Raw genomic sequence first — 23102 nt, 5'->3', positions numbered from 1 at the left:
ACAGCTCCGGGACACTGTTAAGGTATTTTAAGACCCAAGTCGCATCGGAAACCACCTCCCTTCTCGGAGTTATAACTCAGTCCTCTCTGACCACGCAGACCTGAGACACGTTTTTAGCTCTGACGTCCATCGTGAATAAACGTCCAAAAGTTTGCCCAGAAACCAGAGAAAGAGAGACGCTCCTTTTTTATCTGAGGGAGGCCCACATGGTCACCACTCTGAAAACGTAACCACACTGCAGTTTTGTCCTGTCTGCCAAGGTCTCTGCTCTCAAGTTGCACCATTGCCCCGTCTGAGGCCAAAAAATATGCCGCAGGTTATTACTTATTTACAGCTGATCCCATTCATAGCAGGGTTTCGGGTGGCGACGCTAGGCTGCAGCTACTGTAAAAAAAGCTCTGCGTTATCAGACGTGAATTACAGCTGAAATGCGGAGTATTTTTTAAAAATGAAAAAATATCTAAATATGTCTAGATAAGATGTCGTCTCACGGTGAGTTTGGTAGGAAGCAACGGGCATCGAGCCGAGACACAGACGAAGTAGGGAAAGTGTTGAGAGACGGACTAACGCGTTGTTGGTTTGGGTCTGCACATCGGAGTCGATGACAGCAAAACAATGCTGCGTAACACCAGCCTCATCCTTCAACTGCTGAATAAATAAAATACTCAACTTTTTAATTAAGGTACCTGGTTATCAGGTGACTGAAATAGAATTTTTCATGGTGTCCTGTTGTGTTATAAAACACATCTCTTTCCACCTTCTGGGAAAAAAACAAGAGTAAACGCACAAAATTTAGCGATCTGAAGGTGACGTCTTATTTTTTCAGATGATAACGGACGGGGGCCCCATTTACACCTGTGTCTCTTTGCGGTTGTTCTGTGCCTTTTTTTGGTCATTTAGCGATTCTTTGTAGTTGTTTTGCGTCTCTTTGTGGTCGTTTTCAGTCTCTGTGCTCGTTTTGTGTCCCTGTGCCGGCGTTTAGCATTTCATTAGTTCATTCATAGTCTTTTTGTGTCTCACGGTGAGTGGATGCATTGGACACTTCCCTTTTTAATATCCGAAATCTATCCGATCTGCCCCAAGACACATGAAGTCACTAAGAGTAAATGGCGTGTTGTGTTTCCCTCAAACTTCTGTCCAAGAGCTGCACAACATGTTCAGGTAAATCAGTTTGTTTTGTGTGAAAGTTGAAGGATCTCAATATTGAAATGAAACACCGTAAAACTAGAGACTCACAGTATCAGTCAGAGTTGAGGACCACGGCGCTGGGGGGTCTGAACTAGTCCAGGCCGGAAACACAAACCTGTGTCTCTGTCCTTCCTCTGTCTCTTTCAACTGATGATGAAGACTCTCGGTCCCTCCTCTCTCATAGGAGGCAGACTCTCTATCACCATGTTGTCCATCAGTCCGTATTTGTCCTCTTTTTTATTCCTCCGTCCTTCCACGCCTCTTCCGCTGGCTGACATCTCCTCCCTGTTCACTGGCTGAGACAGCTGATTGGTCAGCTGCTTCATCGTCACCTGCATTAAGAGACGTCAAAGAATTTGTTCTTATATCATATATCAAAAAAATGGTTAAACAGTGATGCATTTTTAAAAAAAAAAAAGAATTTTGCTGCGTCTTCCTGATAAACACACTAACATGCCCACAATGACGAAGAAACTTTGACACTTTTGCTTGAAAAATTCCTGAAACAGTCGATTATCGAAAACACTTTCCGATTAATTTTCTGTCATTCGATCAAAATCAATGGATCAATTGATAGATTTAGCTCTATTACGTGCAAATTCACAAACTGAACCTAAATCACACTTTAAACTCCACATGAGATTAAAGGTTCAGTTCTGCTTTTTCCCAATCAAGGAACAAAAATTATTAGGCATTAGTTGTTGTGTTAGCATTAATCTCAAAGACCCACCAAGGCCAAAGGGAATTCAGTCATTAGTTTCAGAGGTACTCCGTCCTGAACCAAGCACAGTATACATTTTGACCTGTTGGTGGCACTAGATGCAAATTCAGGGGATCACCAAAGTCCTAAGGTCTGGTCTTCTGGAGACCATGGACGACTAAACCAAATTTCTTGTTCCACTCTGAACCAAAGTGCGACCATCAGCCCAACGTCTCTCATCAGAAACTTTGACTGGACCTAGATGTTACCGCAAAAAACAAAAACACATTAATATGCAGGGGAGGGGCCACGACCTGCAGCTCTTTGAAGAGGTGGAGCATGGCCACGCCCACCACGATGACCATGAAGGCCCCCAGCGTCGTGGCCACGTCCACGGCCGCCATGCTCCTCCACTCCTGGAAGAGGAGGATGGAGGTGGACAGAACCACGGAGGTGAAGAGGACGTAGTAGATGGGGTAGACCAGCAAGGTGTTGAAGGTGTCCAGGGACTTGTTCAGGTAGTTCACCTGCAGGTAGACAGACATGCAGGTAAGGGAGATTTGCATGGTTTAAAACGAATAAGTCGAGTTGATTATTCTCTGTTACAATTATTTATTGATAAGCAGGCGATTTAGAAAGTTAACTTCCAAGGGGTCTTGATGGATGACGAACTTTCTGGAACTATCACATTGACCTTGTTACTAAAAAACATCTCTTGGTCAATAATTTTATTTCAGCTCTCACTTGTACCTCAGACTTTTCATGTTTTTTCTACACTAATTCAGCCCTTCATTCATATCCTGACACAAAGGTCTGAACACCTTCATCGCTGTTTTCTGAAATTTAACTTTACATTTTGTTCATCGCTCATCATCTTTTTTTACTTTTAAACACATATAAAATAATAACATAAAATGTTACATATATAAAACTGTATTTTTAATGGGGAACAACTAAATAACACATATTTTTGACAATCCAGAGCGCTGACACATGACACCCCTGAAAACACAATGCTCTCTGGGCGATTTGGAAAACTCTGGTCTTCTCTTTTACAGTGGATGGAAAATTCTGAGCATCATTACGAAAACACAAACAACTTCCTGCCTCCTCTGACTGGGGGGGGTTGAGGTACAGCTCCGACTTAGCCACCGCAGTGTTTTTGGCTCTTAACCAGAAATATAAACATGTATACGTCATTACAGCTTACCTGTGTTACTATGGAGACGATGAGGGTGAGAAGCAGGATCCAGGTAAGAGGACTAGCAAGCACTGAAATATCATACAGCACTGAACGGAGGGAAAAAACACAGAGAGGACAATGAGTAGAGTGTTTTTCTACAGGATGAGAATGTACCCGAGGTGGTGGTGGGTGGGACGGCGCGAGACCGAGGTGCAAGCAGAGATTCATGCAGTTTAAAGGGGGGAGTGTCAACCTTGGGCTCTCGGAAATGGTGAGGGGCATTTTTTCTCACTTCTTTATATCTTATAGACCAAAGAATTATTGATTAATCGATAATGAAAATAATCCTTAGTTGCAGTTGAGGATACGAAAGCGAAACTGTTCATTTTGCGGTTTCGTTTTCAGCCTCCATCTATATTTTCTTTGTTTTTTGTTTGTTGTAGTAGGAACGAGGAACTGGAACCATTGATGCGAAAGAAGAAACAAAAGCAGAAATTAGAGCTTCATTTTCCGTCAGTCTGGAATCCCAACTGTTCTTCATCAACACCCCATTCAGCACTGTTTTAACCTTTGCAAATAATATTCTTCTTTTTTTTTTCATTTTTTGCATAAAACCGTGCGGACGTATTTCGTCTCTCTCACCGGTGTTGATGGCGATGGCGAGGCCCTTCACAGAGGAGACGGTGAAGGCTCCGAGCAGCGAGCAGATGCTGATGTAGACGAGGATGTTGGTTCGGCCGAACCGCGGCGAGAAATACAACACGAGCACCGCACACAACACCAGCACTGCCGACACGTAAACCAGAAAACCTAACACACACACACACACACACACAGGACAGAGTAATCACTGAAAACACAAAAAAACTGCAACTTCTTTAACTGAAATAAAAACACGAATCTGAATTCCTCTTCAACGAAAGCTACACAACACAACAACCGGGGAGCTTTTTGAGGGCAGGCGATCAAGTTTCTTTCTGTTTGTGCGACTATCCTGTTGTAGGCAAAGAGCCAGGGTCACATTTCAGTTGTACACAGTGAACGTGCCACAGAAGTCAAGCTGCGTAAATCAGGTTTCTCTTAAAAGGAATAGTTCAACATTCTGGGAAATGCACTTGTGTGCCTGCAGATGGTTAGCTTAGCTTAGCATCAAGACTGGAAACGGGTGAGCAGCTAGCCCGGCTCTGTCCAAAGACAATGAAAAACCCACCAGACAGAAATCACCCCACAGCGCTCCCAACTGAAACTGGACAAAGTAAATACTGTTGGTTTCTGTTGTCTTCAAAAACCCTGGACGTCTGGGTCCGCTAGACCTGCGCTAAATCACAGGATGACTTTCGGCCGGTTTTATTCTTGGAGGCCACGGATTTAACAAAGCTAAATTATTCAGCCTTTTTTTTTATTATCATTTATTTATTTTTATTCATAAATAAGTCGCACAAAACTACCTTTAACTAAACATGATACATTCTTGCCCATAAGTGTGTTTCTATTTTTATTAAATGCGTACGGAGCTGAATATTTGTGAACAACAATCTGCAGTAAAGTTTCAAGCGTCCCCTTTATTTATGGAAAAGGAAAATTGAAAATTAAATGAAATTATTATATCAGGGAGCTGAGCTAACAGAAGAATTATTTATAGGTCGAAATGATTGGCTTTTCGGTTATTTTGAACTGTTAATGGCATTTAACTCCCTACAACATAATTTAGGTCAAAAGCATTTGACATCCCGGTGTTAATCGGTGTTCGCGAGCGCTTTCAACCGATGGTTTCCAAACCTTTTTAAGACCATGGAAACCCTACCAATTTAACATGCATATACACAGATGCTCATCTATGTTATCAATTTAATTTTTTATATTCTATTATATTATATTAAACAATAATTAACAAATAAACAAAACAGTACAAGATATATTTTTTAATCAACTGAGTTTTTAAATCAATGGTTTTGATATTCATTGTTGTTTTCTTCTGGTTTGATCTGCTGAAAAATGTAACATGAAATGTAGTTAATGTAAATCTCGCCAATTTGTCTCTTTAATCCGACGCAACATTATTAAAAATTCACAATAAAAGAACGATGATATGAAATATTTTGCGGCGGCCTCGGCCCGTCCTCAAGGAATGAATTTTCTCTTCACAAATACCGTCACGTGTCGTACACCCTGGCGAAACTTTGGGAAGGTATGAAAAAACAGATACCGGCCACGCCCACAACCCCGAGGCCTCGTCATGAGATTCACGGCCCAAATAAGTGCAGAAACATTCACATGGACAAGGTTTCAGTCTCCGGTGATGCTAAACGGGAAAAACAAACCCAACCAGGACCAGGGATCGGTTTCCACGGTAACTCAGCCAGACGTATTAAAAGCCCCCCAGGATGAATTTTCCTGAAAGTGAGCCGGACTTACTGAAGCTTGGACTGAGTGTTAACTGTGCTTCATGAAACATGTCTGTAGTTACCGACACACACACACACACACACACACACACACACACACACACACACACACACACACACACACCCCCCTCACCAGGCTCCAGCAGCTTGTTGGTCATGTCCTGTAGTGACGTCACCTCCTGTTCCTCTGGGACGTGGAGGACCAGCAGGATGCTTCCCAGCACACACAGCAGACAGCCGAACTTCCCCACCACATTCAACACCTCCCCCAACAGGTAGGAGGACAGAACTGCACTGAAACACACACTACAAGTCAAGAGACAAACTGAGGACGGCATTATTTGTTCTGTCCCTGTGACCTTTAACTGTTTGTTTAACTGTTGTAAACACAAACTTGAATTGGATTCAGAGAACTACGGCTACCTGATGAGGACACTCAGAGCGCCCAGCGGCGTCACCAGCGTTGCTGGAGCAAACATGTAGGCGACAAAGTTGAAGGCCTCTCCCGCTCCCACTGCAGAGTAATCCACATACAAACACAAAAACATCATTCGTAATAATGCGACACACTATATGAATGGTTCTATTTATAGTGTAAAAAAATGACCTTATTGGAGAATTATGCTTGTTTTTTGTCTGTCCCATTCAGATGAGAAGATGGGTATCAGTCTCATCTCTCTGAGTCCAGTACAGTGATGGGTCCAGGATGTGTTCCGCCTCGCTTAGCACAAAGACTGGGAGCAGTGACTGACGGTCTAGCTCCATCAAAGCTCCTTTGTGCACTGTCCAAACGTACCCTGAAACCTGAGAACTACGTATAAATCGACCTCTATGTCCGACACTGCTCATTTTATGTGGGTGTGAATCAAACCCAGCTGAGCTTTGGCCGGATTTTTGACTAGCTTGCTAGCTAAAGGTTTTTTCTGACGGTAAGCAGTTGTCGCTGCCTCCTTTTTTTTTTTAAGTCATGCTAGCGGCCTGGCTTCATGTGTGTCCACCACTTTTGTCCAGACTGAAAAACCTCCACAACGGCTGGATGGACTGACATGAAAATGGTTCCAGACATTCATGCTCCCTTCAGGATGAACCGTGAGGCGGCCGCTGCTGCAGTGACGTCGGTGACACAATAAATAAAGCAAATTTGGCAAACTAGTATCATAAACATTGTTTATCAGACTTTGATGTGGCTCCAGTCAAGTTTCTCTTCATTGATCATCTGTTCTCTGCTGATGCGTCATTCAGGTGATTCAGTACCTGCGAAAGCTGCTCCCGTATCGCAGCGAGCCGCAGGGGCAAACTGAAAAAGCTGAGCGATCGTGAAGTTTGAACGCGCGTTCATCAGAGTGTTTACACTGAAAACAACCAGGGGGCCACTCGCTGTCTAAAAGCGTCTTTAGTCTGGTTTCCACTGTAAAGATGACCCCAGCCGTGCCACCGAGGTCAGAGGTCATACGAACTTATACACGGTTATTTGCCGCTGCCGCCTCAGCCGGAGATGGTAAACTTTGTTCAACTTGCCACTGCGGCTCACGTATGATCTTGGCAACTGCAGAAACCAACCCAAGTAAAATGATGCGGGAACCAGATTTCACTCATACTGTAGGGCTACCCTGAATTACAAAACTTCGCCAGCGGTGAAGAAAGATAACAATTAAACAGGACGAAGATGCTAATGCTAATATTCTGTGGGCATCGTGGATACCTGTACCAAATTTCATGGGAATCCATCCAATAGTTGCCGAGACACTTCACTAAAAACCAGAAATGTCAACCTCATGGTGGTGCTACAGGGAAAGTCAGGGGATCAGCACAGTCGGTGTGCCTCATCTTCGCGGAGCCATGAATCTCTTCACAAAATTTAATGACAATCCATCGGGTAGCTGTTGACATATTTCAGCCTGGACCAAAGTGGGGGACCGGCCGACTAGCTAATGTTGCCATCCATAGAGCCACGGTACTAGCAGGTTGAAAAAAAAAGGCCTTGAAGAAGCTGCTTCGAAGTTGGATAACCCATTTTGGCTCGGTGAACGTTATAATTGCTTCCCGTGGCTTGCTAAGTTATCATGCCATGTTGTTAATCATTTCCTCAACTCTAACCTACATCAAAACCCACTCTGTTAAGCTACGTGGCATGTAGATCAGACAGCCTTCGAGTTGTCCTGTGTTGGTCTGATCTAGAGGAGCGATTTCTGGCGCACACGCCTGCCCTTAGCTAGGCTAAGCTAGGCTAGGCTAAACACACCCTGGACCTAGGGATCTTTTTATGGACACTCGGAGATGAAACTAATATCCATCTTCTCACCTGGCTCTTTGAACAAATAAGACAATTACCTAAAATTTCCGGTTTTTCCAGTTATTTTATAATAGAGCTGTGAATCTAAAAAACAAACAAACTGATTCTTACTGGTTAACAGGCCTCCCCACCACAGCCAGTCCTTCAGGTAGCCATGACCTCCATCACCTGTGCACGCACACACACACACACACACACACACACACACACACACACACACACACACAGAGTCATATTTCACATACAGAGGTAACATCACGCTACCTTTTTATTTTCTTAAGTGACAATAAAACCTCAGGTGAGGAGGTAATTACATCCCGATCATGAGCTCTGACACCTCTTGAAAACAATGATATCAGTGAGCTCTAAGTGACCTGTCATGGGACAAGAATCAAAGCATAGACACCGGTCTGTCCAAGTTGAGCAACTTTCTATTTGACCACTTGTTTCATAACTCGGGGGCTAAAATCAAGTCTTTATCTGCAACGTTGTCTTTCAGCCGTTCACCGCTGGTTTTTTGACTTTAACGTAAAACCATGAAAGTGTTTTTACATGTTTTAGCAAATTGACAACTCCAGCTTATGGATGGTTGTTAGCTCATGCTGCCAAACTGTTGTTGTTGTAACTAAACATCTAAAAAGCAGAAGTTTTTCTTCTTCTTCTTCTTGGGTTTTTGTCAGTTGCCGAAAAGCTTCAGGTGTGTTACCCTGTCCGGGACCGGAGGAGGGCCGACGGTGATTCACTTGTAACCAGGAAAAAAAAAAAAAAGGCAGATGGTAACAGAGATGCAGATTTTGCGACTCAGTGTAAATGAAAGAGTCTTAAATCTCATCTGGAATTAACCCGATACGAGACACTTGATATGACAAGTGGAGAATGTGCTCACCTGCTCTGGTGTGACCCGTGCTGGCCAATCGGAGGAGGGCTTTCTTCTTGAGAATGACGCTCCCACCAATAAGGAAGGCGGACAGCAGGGCCAGAGTCAGGCCCAGCCACAGGTTGTAGGAACTGTTTACATCTGGAGACAAACAGTCAGTCAGCTGAGTGTGTGTTTATGAGGGTGTGTCACTGCAGTCTGTGTGCTTAATCACTTCAATATCACACCTGAAACAAAATCCAAAGAATTTACCGGGTGAGTTTCATGATAACAATTCATTTACCAATCAGACTGTGTTAACCAGTCACTCCAGTGAACCGTGTCATATCGCAATTCCGATTGTAGATTACAACAGAGTATTTAAAGACTGTCAATTTAAAAAAAAAAAAAGGGCCAAAAGCATCTTCTGCAGAGAGAGATCAATTATGATCCACTGGCCAGAAGATTCCCACCAACCAGAACTGCAATTTACATCAGTCGTTATTTTCATTATCGAAGAATCAGATTACTTCCTCAAATAATTGACCAATTGTTTGGTCTGTAACGAAATTTGGCCAAACACAGTCGTCGTAGCAGTGACACACGAGCTCATGGAGGAAACCTCGAAATGGGCACCTCCCTCTCTGAGTCACTACTCAAGTCAAATCTGAACACACAGACCTGATGCACGTTTTCAGATTCACTGTGACTCTCGTGTCCGCGGTGAAGAAATGTCCGTGAATTTGCTGGGAGTCCACAGACAAAAAGACGCTCTTGATAACTGCAGAACCTGCCTGAGAATCTTCCTGCTTTTAAGTGTCCTTCAGTGCCACAGTGACCCAGTGACAGTCGCCTGTACGTCCACGGCTACACGGCGAACAGGAGCCGCTGATGGCGACTTCGGCACGCTTTTAATGGGGACAGTCTGGCAAAATGTAAACAAATATAGGCTAAAGTTGTAGCCCACAGCTAACTAACTGACTCCGTTGCAACATTACACTTCCTATTTACATCCCCCATCATGGAAGTATGATGGGAACTGTAGTTCCAAAATGTGCCACATGATTATTCCCAAATATAAAAAGGTATTGGTTTATTTTCCTCTTTTTTATTTGATTTTGATTATATTTCATTACTTATTTATTATATTGCTGAAACTCTGGAATTTTATTCAACAGTGGTGAAAATTTGTTTTAAATTTATGTTTCCTTTGCACTTTGTATTTATTATTATTATTATTATTATTATTATTATTTAGTAGTAGTAGTAGTAGTAGTAGTATCAGCCAACAGCAGCTCATGTTGCTATTGTGTTTGTTCTGGAATTTAATGTTTATTGATTTTACTGATTTTATGTCTTGAAATGAAAGACATCAGGAAAGAGTGACTGTAAATGGACAAAAGTGAGTAAAGTTAAAAAAAATAAAATAAAGGATAAAATAAATGATGGGTAAAAACCCTTTAGGAGAAGGCAAAATTAAAAATATGTGTCTTAAAATTTCATTTAAAAGTTTAATACAGATTGTATTAGTAAACATAATAACTAAAATTTAAAAGCCTTTTTAAAATTAATTTGTGATCCAATTTTATTTATCAACAAAAAACTGAAAGTAACTTAATTATCTGGATTTTGTTAAACCGTCTCCTTAAATGACTGAATCTTTTGTTGTCTGCGTCAGTACGATGGTCTGGTGAACTTCGTGTTACCTTATGATCTGCCCTCAGATTAAATGAATAATGAGCTGCTCTCAAACCAGCGGGTTTCACTCACGCGTTCCTCTTTACATAATAACTCCCTTCAGCCTCTCCCGATGTTATCGCGGCGACTGCTATCAGCGTTGGCCCAACGGCCGGACTGACCGCAAAGAATCTGGCAGCTTCTTCTTCTTTGCGGCTGCATTGTGTGTGTTGAGGACGTGTGGAGACGCTTTCCTCTTGTTGACAAAGGATTTTGTATCTTCCACCGTGGCAAAAACAAACACACATTAGGAGGCCATTGTTTCTCTACACACATTTGTCCTCGTGGAAGAGTCAATTAGTGGGAATTCAGTCTGCATATATTACGTACAGTATATTGTCGTTTGTAAAACACAGCTCTGCCATGTCACCAGCAGATTTTCAGTTTGTTTTTCTTTGATCTCGTTTGATCGATTTCACATGATGAATTTTTATGACCATTTGACAGTTTTTAGCTCATTTTTAGTGGTGAAATATCAGTTATTCCTGATGTGATTTCTGTTTCTTCCACCAAAATCATTTCTTCAACCTCTTTTCATGCTGCTGTTCTCATGAAAACATTTTTAAGCCAGAGGAAGTTGTACAACCTTTAACCAGAAGATTCCCATTACCTTAACTTTTAAGATCCTGTTAGGCTTTAGTTCCCGGTTCAGCCTTGCTTTTTACAAACGGAAATATTTCAGATACATGTCATTAAAAAGCTGAAATCATTTCGGACAGTGCACAGTTTGGTGGGCAAGCGCCGCTGTGATACAGACGGAGCTGCAACAATTAGTGGAATAAACAATACATCGTTGAGGGGGGAAAAAATGAATCAACTATTTTGACAATCGATTAATCATCTCAGTCATTTCTTTAAGCACGAAAAGGCCAAAGGTTTCTTGGTTCCAGCTTCTCAAAGTGAGGCTTTGCTACTTTTTTGAAATATATTGAAAAACTGTATTTGAAATATCAGTGAAACTTTTGGTTTAAGTTAAAAAAAAACAAATAACTGCCGATATCGTTAAGCGCAGAAGTGATTATTCGATTAGCCGATCGACAGAAAATCAAATCTCTGCTGTATTTTCTCGGTTTACGCCGCCTGGGGCGAGAGTAGAGGCCACGAAAAGAAACCCGACATGATTTTAGACAAAAACTCCGGCCTAGTCTACAGCCACGCCACCGGCTCCGTGAGGCTGTAGAAACAGCATGCTAACATGCGTATCGTGATAATGCTAACACTTAAAGCAGGTATAATCTTTTCTATGATGTTTGTTTACCATCTTAAGCTGGAGTTATATTTCTGAACTAAGGGGAAATCGTACCAAATGTATTTTGGATGATTTTAGAGGAATTTAGTTGATTACCGTCAACTTAAAAGCGATGAGCTTTAACCCCAAACAAAGACCCCTCCAGGCAGTAGACACAGGTGTGTGAGAGATGTGTGTGCGCTTGAGGGTATACCTGTCGCGTTAGTGCCGTTGTTCGGGAGTGTGTGGTACAGTGTCTGATCTCCGGTGACCAGACACACTGCAGACTGGGGGCCACACCACAACCTCACCGCGGACCCTGCGGAGACAGAGAGCATCGTAACCAGTCGGGTTGGATATTCTGGGACTGTTTTAACCACTTGTTCTTCCCATTTACAGAGACAGGAGTCCCGGAGTCCCAGAATCCCGTTCCAGGACAGGAAAAGTATAAATACACTTATAGAACAGCTTCAGGCTTGGGATCGACCTGAATAGTTTTTTGGTGCCAACCAAAATGTCTTCATAGCAGCGAGAGTCAAAACCTGTTGAGCACTGACCGTTGGCATCAAATATCTGCTCAGGTTCAGGGTCTTGAACACTTCTTTTCTGATGAGACAGTTCCCGGTTTAAACATAAATCTTGTTCAGACAGTATATTCTTTGACCAAGACAACCTGCAGCCACACGACTGATTCAAACGCCAGTAACCGTCCCCCCCTGCACTCAAACACCTTAGTTTTCCTCCTAATTTACACTTAACACTTCATTTTCTCCTCGTTCGGTTTGTTGACCTTTCGACCACGGACTGCACGTACGTCAGCAAACGGATGACGATGGCAGGTGCACTGATCAACCATGAATACGAGTCAGAGACGTTGGGGTCCAAATGTCTGACATATATATATATACACACACAAACTCACACCAGTTCACTTTTTACACTGTGAAACGTATGCACCTTGGTCACAAAAAGAAAAAAAAAGAAAAAAACAACTAACATTGTGTTGACTCACACTTCACGTTTCTTCCTTTCTGCTCGACCAGAACCTGCAGCTCCTCTGCTCGCACTGTGCGAATCGAGCGACCGAACCGCGACGTGGAGCGTGAAGCCCCCGGTCGGTTTTGGTCCACTTACGGTTCCAGCCAAGTGTACTCAAACGTCTCGGCCGCGTCCTCAGCGTTGCCAAACAGAGCCAAAAGAGCCAAGTTACTCGGTGCAATTCTACTATGAATAAGTAAGAAAAAAGAGAAACAATGGAGCTGCAGAGGTCTGGAAGGTCTGGATCTGTCTGCTGTGCAGTGAAATTCAGTTTTATATCACCGAGTCTCAGTCGAAACTACGGTCAACCCCAACGTGTAAAATACTACTTCAGTATTACGACAAGCTCAGCTTAGTTTAGAACAGATCTTTCGACAGCAGACGTTAATCAGGCATCGTGACCTACCATCAAACATCGACCCATTGGCCACAAATCTGGCTGGATTCTAAAATTACTTGAGACCGACCAATTCTGGGTTCGAATCTGGCTTAACCCGTACAGCGTCTGCCGGCTTCACGGGATCTGTATCCATTTCTAAAAAAAAAAAAGTACTCTCAGCCAGTAAATCGCTATCTGATTTTTTAATCTCGCAAATAATGATATCAATGTTGGCCTCAAGACCGGGTATCGGTCAGGCTAGAGTTTGTAGATCAGAAATGTTTCTCCTTCTTCTTTCCTTTCTTGTTAATCATCTCGTGACCCGTCAGATTTTGTATTCGATGCAACGCCCGGGTTTGGGACCAACGGTCTTGGCGACGTTCGTCTGTCGAATGGCGACGTGAAAAGTCAAACTGGAACATTTCAAACGGGGAATTCTTACGTATTTCAACAACCACTGTTTCCTGAATTTGACAAACTTCACCGGGACTACAACCACGACACCGAAAATAAGGCTAGATATCGATGTCTTGAGCAGCCCCTTTAATGGAGCGAGATTGAGGTCGCGAGCGTTGAGCCACCCAACGCCAACGAAGCCGGAGAGTGTTTGCTGAGCGAGTTTCCGATCTCTCTGAACCCAGCTGAACATTTGGCCCGTGTGACTGGTGCAGGGGTTGTGTAATACTGGTCTGACACTGCTGATGGTTACAGTAACAAGGGGGAGAGAGCCAGCATAGCCGGGCAAGAGCAGTTCAATATTGACACTGACAACACGGAGGCACCCAGTGTACACAGGCTATGAAAACAGTCGTGGCTCAGCAGTTTGTGGAGACGAAAAGAATAAATAAATGAGGTTTCGGCTCGAATCCCTTGAAAACCAGCATCACTGTGAAGCCAAAACGTAGGGGCTAAGGTCAGAGGTCACACCCCACTCACGAGATCAGGGAGGAAAAAATAAAAGTATGCCCGATTACCTATTAACAGCTCCTGTTGTCAGCGTAGCCGTGGGCGTACAGACAAGTGTCACCGGATCAGTGTGATACTGAAGGAAACTTAAAAACTTAAGATTGTCAGGCAGGTTCTGCAGTTAGAAGTGGAGCCTTTCTGTCTGAGTTCTGACCAGATTAATGGACGTTAGGGTTAATGATATCCTCGGAAAGTGTGACTCACACCCAGTAAGAAATGTATCCGTCCCACGTCTGCGTGTTCAGATTTGACTCCGCGGAGGAGGACCGGTTTCGATGCAAATTGCGGCAGCTGGGTCCTGAGAGTTTAACAAGTGGCTGAACATTCATGGGCTTCGCCTCATGTCTCTCTCCCACGGTCTGAAAACCTCTGGCCCTCAACAAGTCTTTATGATTTAGAGTTATGGGCCGTAATAGTGGCTTTAGAAACTCTTCACGCTGCCGTAAATATCAATTTGAAAGGATAAATCTGCCATTTTTTTTACCCACCAATCTACACTCAATAACCCAACACCACAAAGTGAAAACCTGTTTTTAGACATTGCTTTGCGAACTTATTAAAAACCCAAAGCTGAAAAACTCCGACTGACAAACATATTCCCGAGGCACGACCACTGCAGCGTTTCGCAGGAGTGAAATAAAATGGCAGTTCAGTCAGACTGGGTCAGGACGGGTTTCTCAATCAGCGTTTAATATAGGACTCTGTTTTAATTAGTCTCACACTCACACTCGGGACATGTAACAATTACAAGTAAAAGTCCTGCATTTAAAACGTTGCTCGAGTAAAAGTACACCAGTATTGTCAACAAAATATCAAAGTAAAAGTACTCCTCTTTATTTGTAATGGGTCCCTTCACACACACACACACACACACACACACACACACACACACACACACATATATATATATATAAACGTATATATTGTTTTTATTATTGATACATCCCATTGAAATAACACTGTGTAGCTAGTTACTATCTGTTAACTTTACTTTCTCCTACTCTACATAACGACCGGCTGTTTACTCTTCGTAGCTGCTTCACGGTTCACAAACCGATGATGTGGACAAATAGACCTTAAGCTGGAAAGGGGCCACAGCTGCCGGATAAACTCCTCCGGGATGTCGCGGACTAGACGCCTGCGGCGGTGCAGGTCATCGACGGAACGAGACCGGTTTCTACCCACCGCCGCCTTGTGTTCGCGGCGGAGGAAACACCCGACGGAGACGGAGACGGAGACGGAGGCTCGTCCTTACCGTTGCTGCAGGTCTCGTTGCTCAGGTGAACATCTCGCATTGTGTCTCTCGGTCATAAAAACGAACTTCCCCCCTGAAAACGTCCAGAAAAGACAGCGTCTCTATCCCGGTGCAGCGGGTCCGGCCGCGGAAGCACACGGCGACGGTAACTCAGCGATGCTCTCGAGACAAACAGGTGAGCGTTACCTGACCGGGTGTACACGAGGCGGAGCGACACCTGGCCCCGCCCCGCCGGTGTCACACGGCAGGTGAGTCACCGTCCCCGCCCAACTTCAGGAGACCGTCCGACAGAAAACAAATCATCGACTACGGAACCCGTGACAAAGGCCCATCACGGACACCGATGCGGTAAAACGTCAAAGCTCAACACAAAGGCCGGTGTCCAACAGAGAAGTCCCCCGTCCCGGGTGTCCCTCTGCCGGCGTCCACCTTACAAATGCCGTACATCAGTCATTTTAAATTCCACCGTTGCGATTTTAAAATGGCTGAAAACTTAGAGCCCTAAATGAGGCGGCGCCGGTGTAAATCGTTCCGGACACACGACATATGTTTTCAGCTGTAGATACGACGCATTTCATCAATTCGAGAAGATCCGGAGGTTCGGGGAAGCCGGTGCACGTGCCAGGCCACGTCCTACATGCGTGTCGAGCACGATAAACCGCCGGAGCTGCCCTCGGCTGAAGGTCAACCATTTTCTTCCATTAAGATATCTCTCCGTCGGCCTGCGATGGGGGTATCGCTGCCCGACAGTCACTGTTTTCTCAATTCTTCAACTGTCCGTCTTCTCCCTGTTTCTTCCTTAGTCTGACTCCGGGGAACTTGCGCTGCCACGTTCCCAAACTCGTCGAAGATCCAAGAAGGCAGCAGAGTCCTCCGGAAAAGTTTGAATGGCGACGGAGAGGTTTAAACCTCATCCTTGAAGCTAAACTGGTTTATTAATACTCCACATGCCCGTCCACTGTGTGGAAAACAGCATGAAACCAGGTGCAGGTTTGAGTTACTATTGACAGACTTCCTTATTAAAACAGCACGAGTTTGTTTGGCTTCGCTGTCAACAGATACCAGCTGCTCGTTTCTGACCACGTAGCTGTTTGCCTTAGCGTTGTTTTCACCATAGTAACCAGGGAGTCGCCAAATCAACTGGGACTGAAATTGTAAGGATCGATACTTCAGACGTGGTTAATAAATAATGTACAAATAATGTTTTCTGCTTTTGTGAATGAACTGGACCCGTGACAATAAAGAAAGTGATAAGAAGAAACAAAAGTCACCACATCAATGAAGACACGTTTCCTGATATTTTCTCAATTCACAAAACTTTATTTTCTAGGAAAAATAATTTCATCCATTTCTCAGCAGTTGGTTCTTCCAGAGAGAGGACAGCACTGCCGCTCTTCTGATGCAAGGGGGAGGCGGGACGGGGGTGTCGAGGGGGGAGGGAGGGCGGCTCAGACTAAGTTGGCTGACGAAGGCCAGGCGGAGCGCTGTTCAGTTGCAGTAGTTCTGCAGGTCGAAGATGTTGCAGGGCTTGTGGCAGCACTGCTCCACGATGCCCCGCTTCACCATCATCTCCATCTGGTCCTTGAAGGCGAACTCGGCCACTTCGTTCTCGCCGCCCGCCGCCGCAGCTCCGCCCGCCTTCGGAGGGAGGAAACCTGCCGGGACAGATGTTCAGTCGTCATCCGGGTGTAAACGGTGTACGCGCAGCGAGTGACGGTAGGCCTACGGCGTAAGGAGATAACCCTCCGCTAGGCTGGGTGTCGATGTCAGTATGAGCCCAGTGGCCACTTTGTTAGGTACACCTGTAGAACCCGTGCCTAAACGTTTATCTTTACGAAGCTCAGTGTTTCAATTTTTGGTGACATTGAGGTCTTCGTCAAACGGTGGTGTTGTGCTGGACCACACTATTTCTAAAAGTGTTCCCTGACGTCTTTACAGACATGAGGGGGACGCCTCTGAATGTATCGCAGTCCGGTTCAAAACCGTCACCAACTATGACTTCGATGCCAAAACGTGCAACTGGACTAACACCTCGAAAAACACTGAACGTTACAGGAATCATTGAAAGCAGAATCTACGGCACAACAGCGGACGTTTCCTATAACATGTGGTGCTAACTCGACCCACCTGCTGTGTCTCTTTTGGGAGGCGGGCTACCAGGACAACTGTCTGTTAGAAATAGCTTTGTTTCTCTGGAGCGATTTCAGCTTTAGCGTGTTGTCGAACAATGCACCTCACCGACAGTAAATTAAGTTTCTCGTTTTCTAATAGAGGAAATGTTGCTGACGCGATGCTTTCATCGCCGAGCCCTGTCCGCCGTCAGACAAGCTAACGTGAAGGTTGCGTAGCCTTAGGCTAAGTTGGCCTCGTTGCATCGTTCAAGGGGGAAGACCGGTTAGTTTGAGTAATGGTGCTGCGTGGGTTTTTATAGTTGGTGGTCTCACCCAGCAGAGGGTCGACGTCTCTCTTGGGGTTGTAGAAAAAGCCTCTGTCCCCACAGACCAGGTAGAGGGCGTCGACCAGGTGAGAGCCGCAGAGGTGCTGTGGGGGGGCGACGGCCTGGGAGCCTGGCCACGATACGATCAGTAAGACCAGCAGAGAGACAGACTGGAGCCACAGCGCCGCCATGCTGGAGGTGACCTGAACACACACACGAATAAACGGTTTTGTCTTTAGATCCTGAGAACTAAAGCCTCACAGATACCGGACTGTTTTTCTCGGCCGATGCCAACATTTAGAATCGGCTGAATTCATAACGTAGAACAACATTTTTGATGAGGATGTTTTACGTTAGTTTTCTTTTTAAAAGAACGTTGACCGCAATACGTCTCGGGTGGACGAACGTTGTAATGGAGACGCTTTTACTAAAGGACCTCAAACAGACAATCTATCAATCAGAATCTAATAAAGACTGATCAAGCTACAGTACAACTACTGCTAATATAAAATGAAACTTCTACAACTTCTGAGGACTGGAAGGTAAAAATAAGATCAAAATGCACTGCTAGTGATTTTTATAAATGATAATATAAAATACATTCAAAAGAGTGTAAAAAAAGAAAAGAATCATAACATTGGATATGCGAGTTAAAATGAGTGACCTGAGTAAAATGTTTGTCCGAGAAGAAAAATATATATATTGAATGAATAAAAAAATTATTTAAATGGTAAAATGAGAAAAGAGGTGGTTAAGGTGGAGACGTACAGAGGATGAGGAGGAGAGGAAGAAAATGGCGTGAGAAAGGAGGGAAGGAACAAAAAAGAGGAGAAGGAGGTGCATATAGGGGAGGAGGAGGAGGAGGAGAGGAGGTCATCTGTAAAGCCAGAGGAGGAGAAGGAGTAGACAGGAGAGGAGGAGAAGGAGTAGACAGGAGAGGAGGAGGAGGAGTAGACAGAAGGAGGACTTGGTGGTGTAAAGGGAGGAGAACAGCTCACGTGTGGAGGTAAAGAAGAAGAAGGAAGGTGGAGGAAGAGGAAGTGATGGAGGAGGAGATGCAAGAGGAGCGGAGGGAAAGGAGTAGTCGCTTACCTGTAGAGTTGGAGGAAGAGGAGCTGAGTCTGTGATGAAGAGGAGGATCAGTACCGGGGCAGCTGAGAGCAGGTTGGTGTGAGGCAGAACGGAAGGTCTCCTCTCCATTTATACTCCATCACCTCCACCTGGACACGCCCACTGCTGTGTGTGTGTGTGTGTGCGTGTGCGTGTGTGTGTGTGTGTGTGTGTGTGTGTTACTTATGGGGATATAAATGTGTTTGCCACATTGCGGGGACTCGACCAGCTTTTGGGAACAAGAACCGAGTCCCCATAATATGCCCTTCTCTTTTAGATTTGGTGGAAGGTTGTGCTAAGGTCATGTTAACGTTGGGCACGTAGCGGTTTTGGTGAGATTAAGTCTCCAAGAAATGAATGTGAGTCAATGTAATGTCCCGTGAAGTGATGGAAACACGACGGCGACAGTCAGCACTTGTGAAGTGGCCCAGGTTAGTTCTGATTGACTGGTTACAACACTTAGTAAAACAAACAGAGCTAATGGGCCGACATGATCTGATCACCTCCTACTGACAAATGCCAGTGATTGATCAGCCTCCCGCTGCTCTGCTGAGCTCAGCAGGGGAAGTTTACGTTCTGGAAGTCTACGCCATTTTTTTTTTTTTGTGAGACGAAGCGACTCCACTGCAGCACCTTGTATGAGCCGAACCACCATTTCGTGAACGCGCATTTATTACTAGCGTTGTAGTAACCCGGTTTCATCCACATCTGTAAAATGCAAACGACATTCTTTCCTTAGATCGTGTCTCGGCCGTTTTGGAGACGCCACGTGTTCGGTCTCCGCCGTCCTGCTGGTTTTACAGAAGCGTCGATTCGCCCACGGACTCTCCTTCTGCCGACGCGTGGAGTTTCTAGGGGCTTAACGTTAACAGCTGCTACAAACAGAAGTACCAAATAGACAACAATATTAAATTTTATAGTATGTAATATTTACTACCATCCTTATCTGAACATATTGAGTGAAATACACGACATAGTGTTGAGAAAGGCTCTGGTCCAGGGCTGGATTTTTAGTCCTCATTGGGATTCTGAATGGGGTTTTCTACGGTCCTCCTTAGTATAGTCCCCCAGTGAGGCCCGAGCCTTGACCAACTACACCGACACACACACACACACACACACACACACTTAATGGGTGTCATAGGTACGCTGACGGGGCTCTTGTTGCAGCTTGTTTGTCACTTAGGGGGGGAAACCAAACTAACCGTGACGGAGCGTCGCCATGACAAACCGTTGGTGACGGAGGAGGACGCGAAACGAAAAAAGGGTTTCTGAGAACTTCTCTGAATCAGAGTGAAGATGTCTCCTCCACAGATCTCCCAGAAACCACGTCTGCAGCCACTCGCTGTCAAAAACAAACTCCACCTTAAATCACCCGATAGTTCACAACCGCGTAGAAAAACGACTACGTCACCTGCATCGTGAAGCCGTGACCGGTACATCCAACCTCTACTTTGCGATAATCCTTTTTTTTTGCTCAGCATCCTCCAGGCTCCCTCCGCCACATCTGAATCCAGCAGATCCACATCTTCGCCGTGCTGTAAGAGGGGGCCCCCTCCCCGAGTGTTGCCACCGTGTCCTCGTGGACCCCCTTGGGTTTAGATAAGCCCCCGAGGCCGAGGTAGCGGACTTATCAATCGTCCCTCGTGCTTCGGTGTAACTGCAAGTTAAATTTAATCCTCTGTCTATTATTCTTCTGTAATTTTTTATTTTGTTTTCTTTTAATTTATTTTTACCTTCCTTTCCTTTGCACGTGCTGTTTTTTATTCACGGGTTGCATTTATCAGTGGCAGAGTACTCAGGTCTTTCACTTAGGTAAAAGAAGGGTGAACCCTTCTCCATTTTAGAGGCCTACAAGGCCTCCTGAATCTGGCAACCCTCCGGCGCCCCCCCCCTGTGGTGGCTTTTGTCTTTGTCCTGCTGAACGTCCACGTCCAATTCGGACCATCTCCCGTCATCTCACTGGGGTCAAAATGTCCTTCAGAGCGATGGGTTAAACTACTGAGGAGCGCAGGGAGGCTTTTATTCTCCACCTCCCCCCGTGATGCTCATCCCGTCTACACGGGGCTTTCTTTGGGATTTGGCAGAGGTGGTGGTGGTGGTTCGACATCAACCAGCGTTCTACCAGCAGATGAAAATCCGTCGCATTTGACCCAGTTTAACATTTTCTGTAGCGGACTTCTGAAACATGTCATTGGTTCAAACTCTGGTTTCTGAGCAACTGTCATAAACGTTTGGAAAATCCATCAAGTATCAAGGTGATAAAACAATATCAAGCATTTTCCTGAGCTGCTAAAGGGGTCAACAACGCAACATTAGGGCCTTTTCCTCCGTTTTCGACGTTGCATGCATTATTTTTTGGAGCTGAAAACTTGCCATGCTATCTATTCATTTGGCTGACGACGGACTCTGATCCGTCCGTACGCCGCCGAGAAGCTTCTTCGCGTCTCTGCACATCTGTGCACACAACCGCACCGGCGTCCGAGTCACCCGGGAGGCGTGAACACATACTGAAGGCAGCAAACCCGAAGTTGACTTAAACGCTCCTCGCTGTTCTAGCAACTCATAAAAGCAGCAACCCACAAACCACAGGTAACAGTTAAACGCGTGGTGAGCGGCCGGTCCTCAGAAATGTCTAAACGGCTGCATGCAAATGATCCCGGGGAAAGGAAACCGTGCGGCGAGCAGCACAGCGAAGGGACGTCCTGTCAGGGGTTTCCACTGTACATGTGACGAAGGATGTTACCCGACTGTGAGTCCGGAGCTGGACTCGCAGTACGTGTTCCTCGTGGTGGACCGGCTGCTGCACCAACGGTGGAAGCTGAAAATGATCAAGTTCTCTAGGGAAAAAAAACTAAATGTCCACAAAGCTCGTATGACTCCTGCTGCTTCGCCACCAATTTGTTTGCCGATAACCTCTTTGATTGATCGGTTATTCGGTAAATCCATAAGAGGACAGATATACAGTCCGTGATCACATGGGTCGAATAAAAGCAGCAACTAGGAATTTTTTGTTTGCAAATGGACTTCAGCATTTAATTTATTATCACAATTGTCTTCCACTAATTTTATGTTAGGTGACTAATCGATTAATAGACTAATTGTTTCTACAGTCAGGCTTAATACTGACATGGAGGACATTCGCGGCTTTGTAGGAATGAGAACAAAATTTAAGAAAAACAAAAAATTAAACTAAAGCTGTTATAAGGTTTTCGCACCAAGAAAACGAGAAGCAAATAAAGCCCAAGTCTGATAACTCGGTTATTATGGTTTTTAATCTGTGGCAGTGCGCGAGTTACGTTAAGTCAAGGTATCATCTACTAACGGGGGAAGTGTTTAAAATAAACCCAAATAAAAGTCCCAAGCAGATATTCAGTCAGAGAACTTTTATATTTTTTTAAATAAATGTTCAAAATATAAATAAAAAACAAAACAAAAACAAAACAGCAACATATATTTTTTTTACATGAGTACAAAAACAAGCGTAACTTCGAGTCTTTGGCACAAAACCTAAAGTGTATGAATCCAGTGTCGATAATCAGTAGCCAGTGAGTTTCACTGTCGTGGCTGACTCTCATAAGATCAGTGTATTTTCAGGTTTGAAGATTCAACAGCAGGGTGCAAAAATGCAGTTCAGTATTTGTGCTTCTACTAAGACTAGAGCGGCCAGTGTAATACAGACAGTGCAACTGGAAATTCATTTCAATTAAAAAAAAAAAAAGACGATAAATGTAAACTGCAAACTGTTTCTGAAATGTTAAAAAAAAAACCATGTCTGAACCTGCTGCGTGAATCCAGAATTAACAAATCAATTTTCTTATTTCGTCTCAAACAATTCACCATCAAAGACTTCATCTGAAAAGCAGGATTTCTTGTTTTTTTGGCATTTGTTCTTAAAAATGTTGCTTTATCAACTTTCAGCATTGGTGCTGATTCATTTGACACTTTTTTGTGACCAACTGACCTATTATTCGACAAACTGTTTCAGCTCTGACAATGTGTCCAATTTACCAACTTTTCTAACTAAGCAAAAATGACGATCCGTATTTAAAACCGACTATTTTGATGAGTAACACTGATAACGGTAGGAAGAAATAAATAAATTCACTCGTGTCTGAACACGTTTCCAGTATTTCACACACTGTTTTACGTGCACACACTCGGTCTGACGGACGTGTAAAGCTGTGTGGTCGCTTTTTCTGTCTTCTGGTGATCAACTTTATAACTATTTGGCAGAGATATTTTCCATAACTGGTTTCACGTGGGTTTAATAATAATAAAACAAACAAACTGCTCCCTCAAAGTTGGACTCAACTCCTGCCTCAAG

At 44.4% G+C, this 23102-nt stretch overlaps 2 protein-coding genes across 5 annotated transcripts in view; both read right to left on the bottom strand.

The window, feature by feature from the left end:
- The window catches only part of nipal4 (NIPA like domain containing 4), a 33436-nt gene extending 18071 nt beyond the window's left edge, over positions 1 to 15365 (bottom strand). For 2 of the 4 annotated variants that reach the window (XR_005709217.1, XR_005709218.1), the window contains exons 1-10: positions 15229 to 15365; positions 11805 to 11909; positions 8656 to 8787; positions 7881 to 7937; positions 5900 to 5990; positions 5610 to 5770; positions 3714 to 3881; positions 3099 to 3178; positions 2203 to 2415; positions 1237 to 1520 (exon numbers count right to left, since the gene is read on the bottom strand). Coding sequence is in view for 2 of the 4 variants with exons in the window: in XM_040149993.1 (XP_040005927.1) it covers positions 1332 to 1520; positions 2203 to 2415; positions 3099 to 3178; positions 3714 to 3881; positions 5610 to 5770; positions 5900 to 5990; positions 7881 to 7937; positions 8656 to 8787; positions 11805 to 11909; positions 15229 to 15268 (1236 nt within the window). In the remaining 2 variants the exon portion in view is untranslated. Of the gene's footprint in view, positions 1521 to 2202; positions 2416 to 3098; positions 3179 to 3713; positions 3882 to 5609; positions 5771 to 5899; positions 5991 to 7880; positions 7938 to 8655; positions 8788 to 11804; positions 11910 to 15228 lie in introns of all 4 variants that reach the window. The other 2 variants (XM_040149993.1, XM_040149994.1) reach the window with 2 other exon arrangements.
- A 1332-nt stretch (positions 15366 to 16697) lies between these two features.
- On the bottom strand, positions 16698 to 18825 carry LOC120802773 (insulin). The gene is made up of 3 exons (XM_040150912.1): positions 18758 to 18825; positions 17673 to 17868; positions 16698 to 16883 (listed from the first exon to the last, which is right to left on the bottom strand). The coding sequence occupies exons 2-3, from the start codon at positions 17854 to 17856 to the stop codon at positions 16717 to 16719; spliced, it is 351 nt and encodes a 116-aa protein (XP_040006846.1). The 5' UTR covers positions 17857 to 17868; positions 18758 to 18825; the 3' UTR covers positions 16698 to 16716.
- Positions 18826 to 23102: the final 4277 nt, after the last annotated feature.

This window comes from Xiphias gladius, chromosome 17 (assembly GCF_016859285.1).
Source record: "Xiphias gladius isolate SHS-SW01 ecotype Sanya breed wild chromosome 17, ASM1685928v1, whole genome shotgun sequence".
Lineage (NCBI taxonomy): Eukaryota > Metazoa > Chordata > Actinopteri > Istiophoriformes > Xiphiidae > Xiphias > Xiphias gladius.
This window is presented reverse-complemented; position numbering and strand designations above follow the sequence as displayed.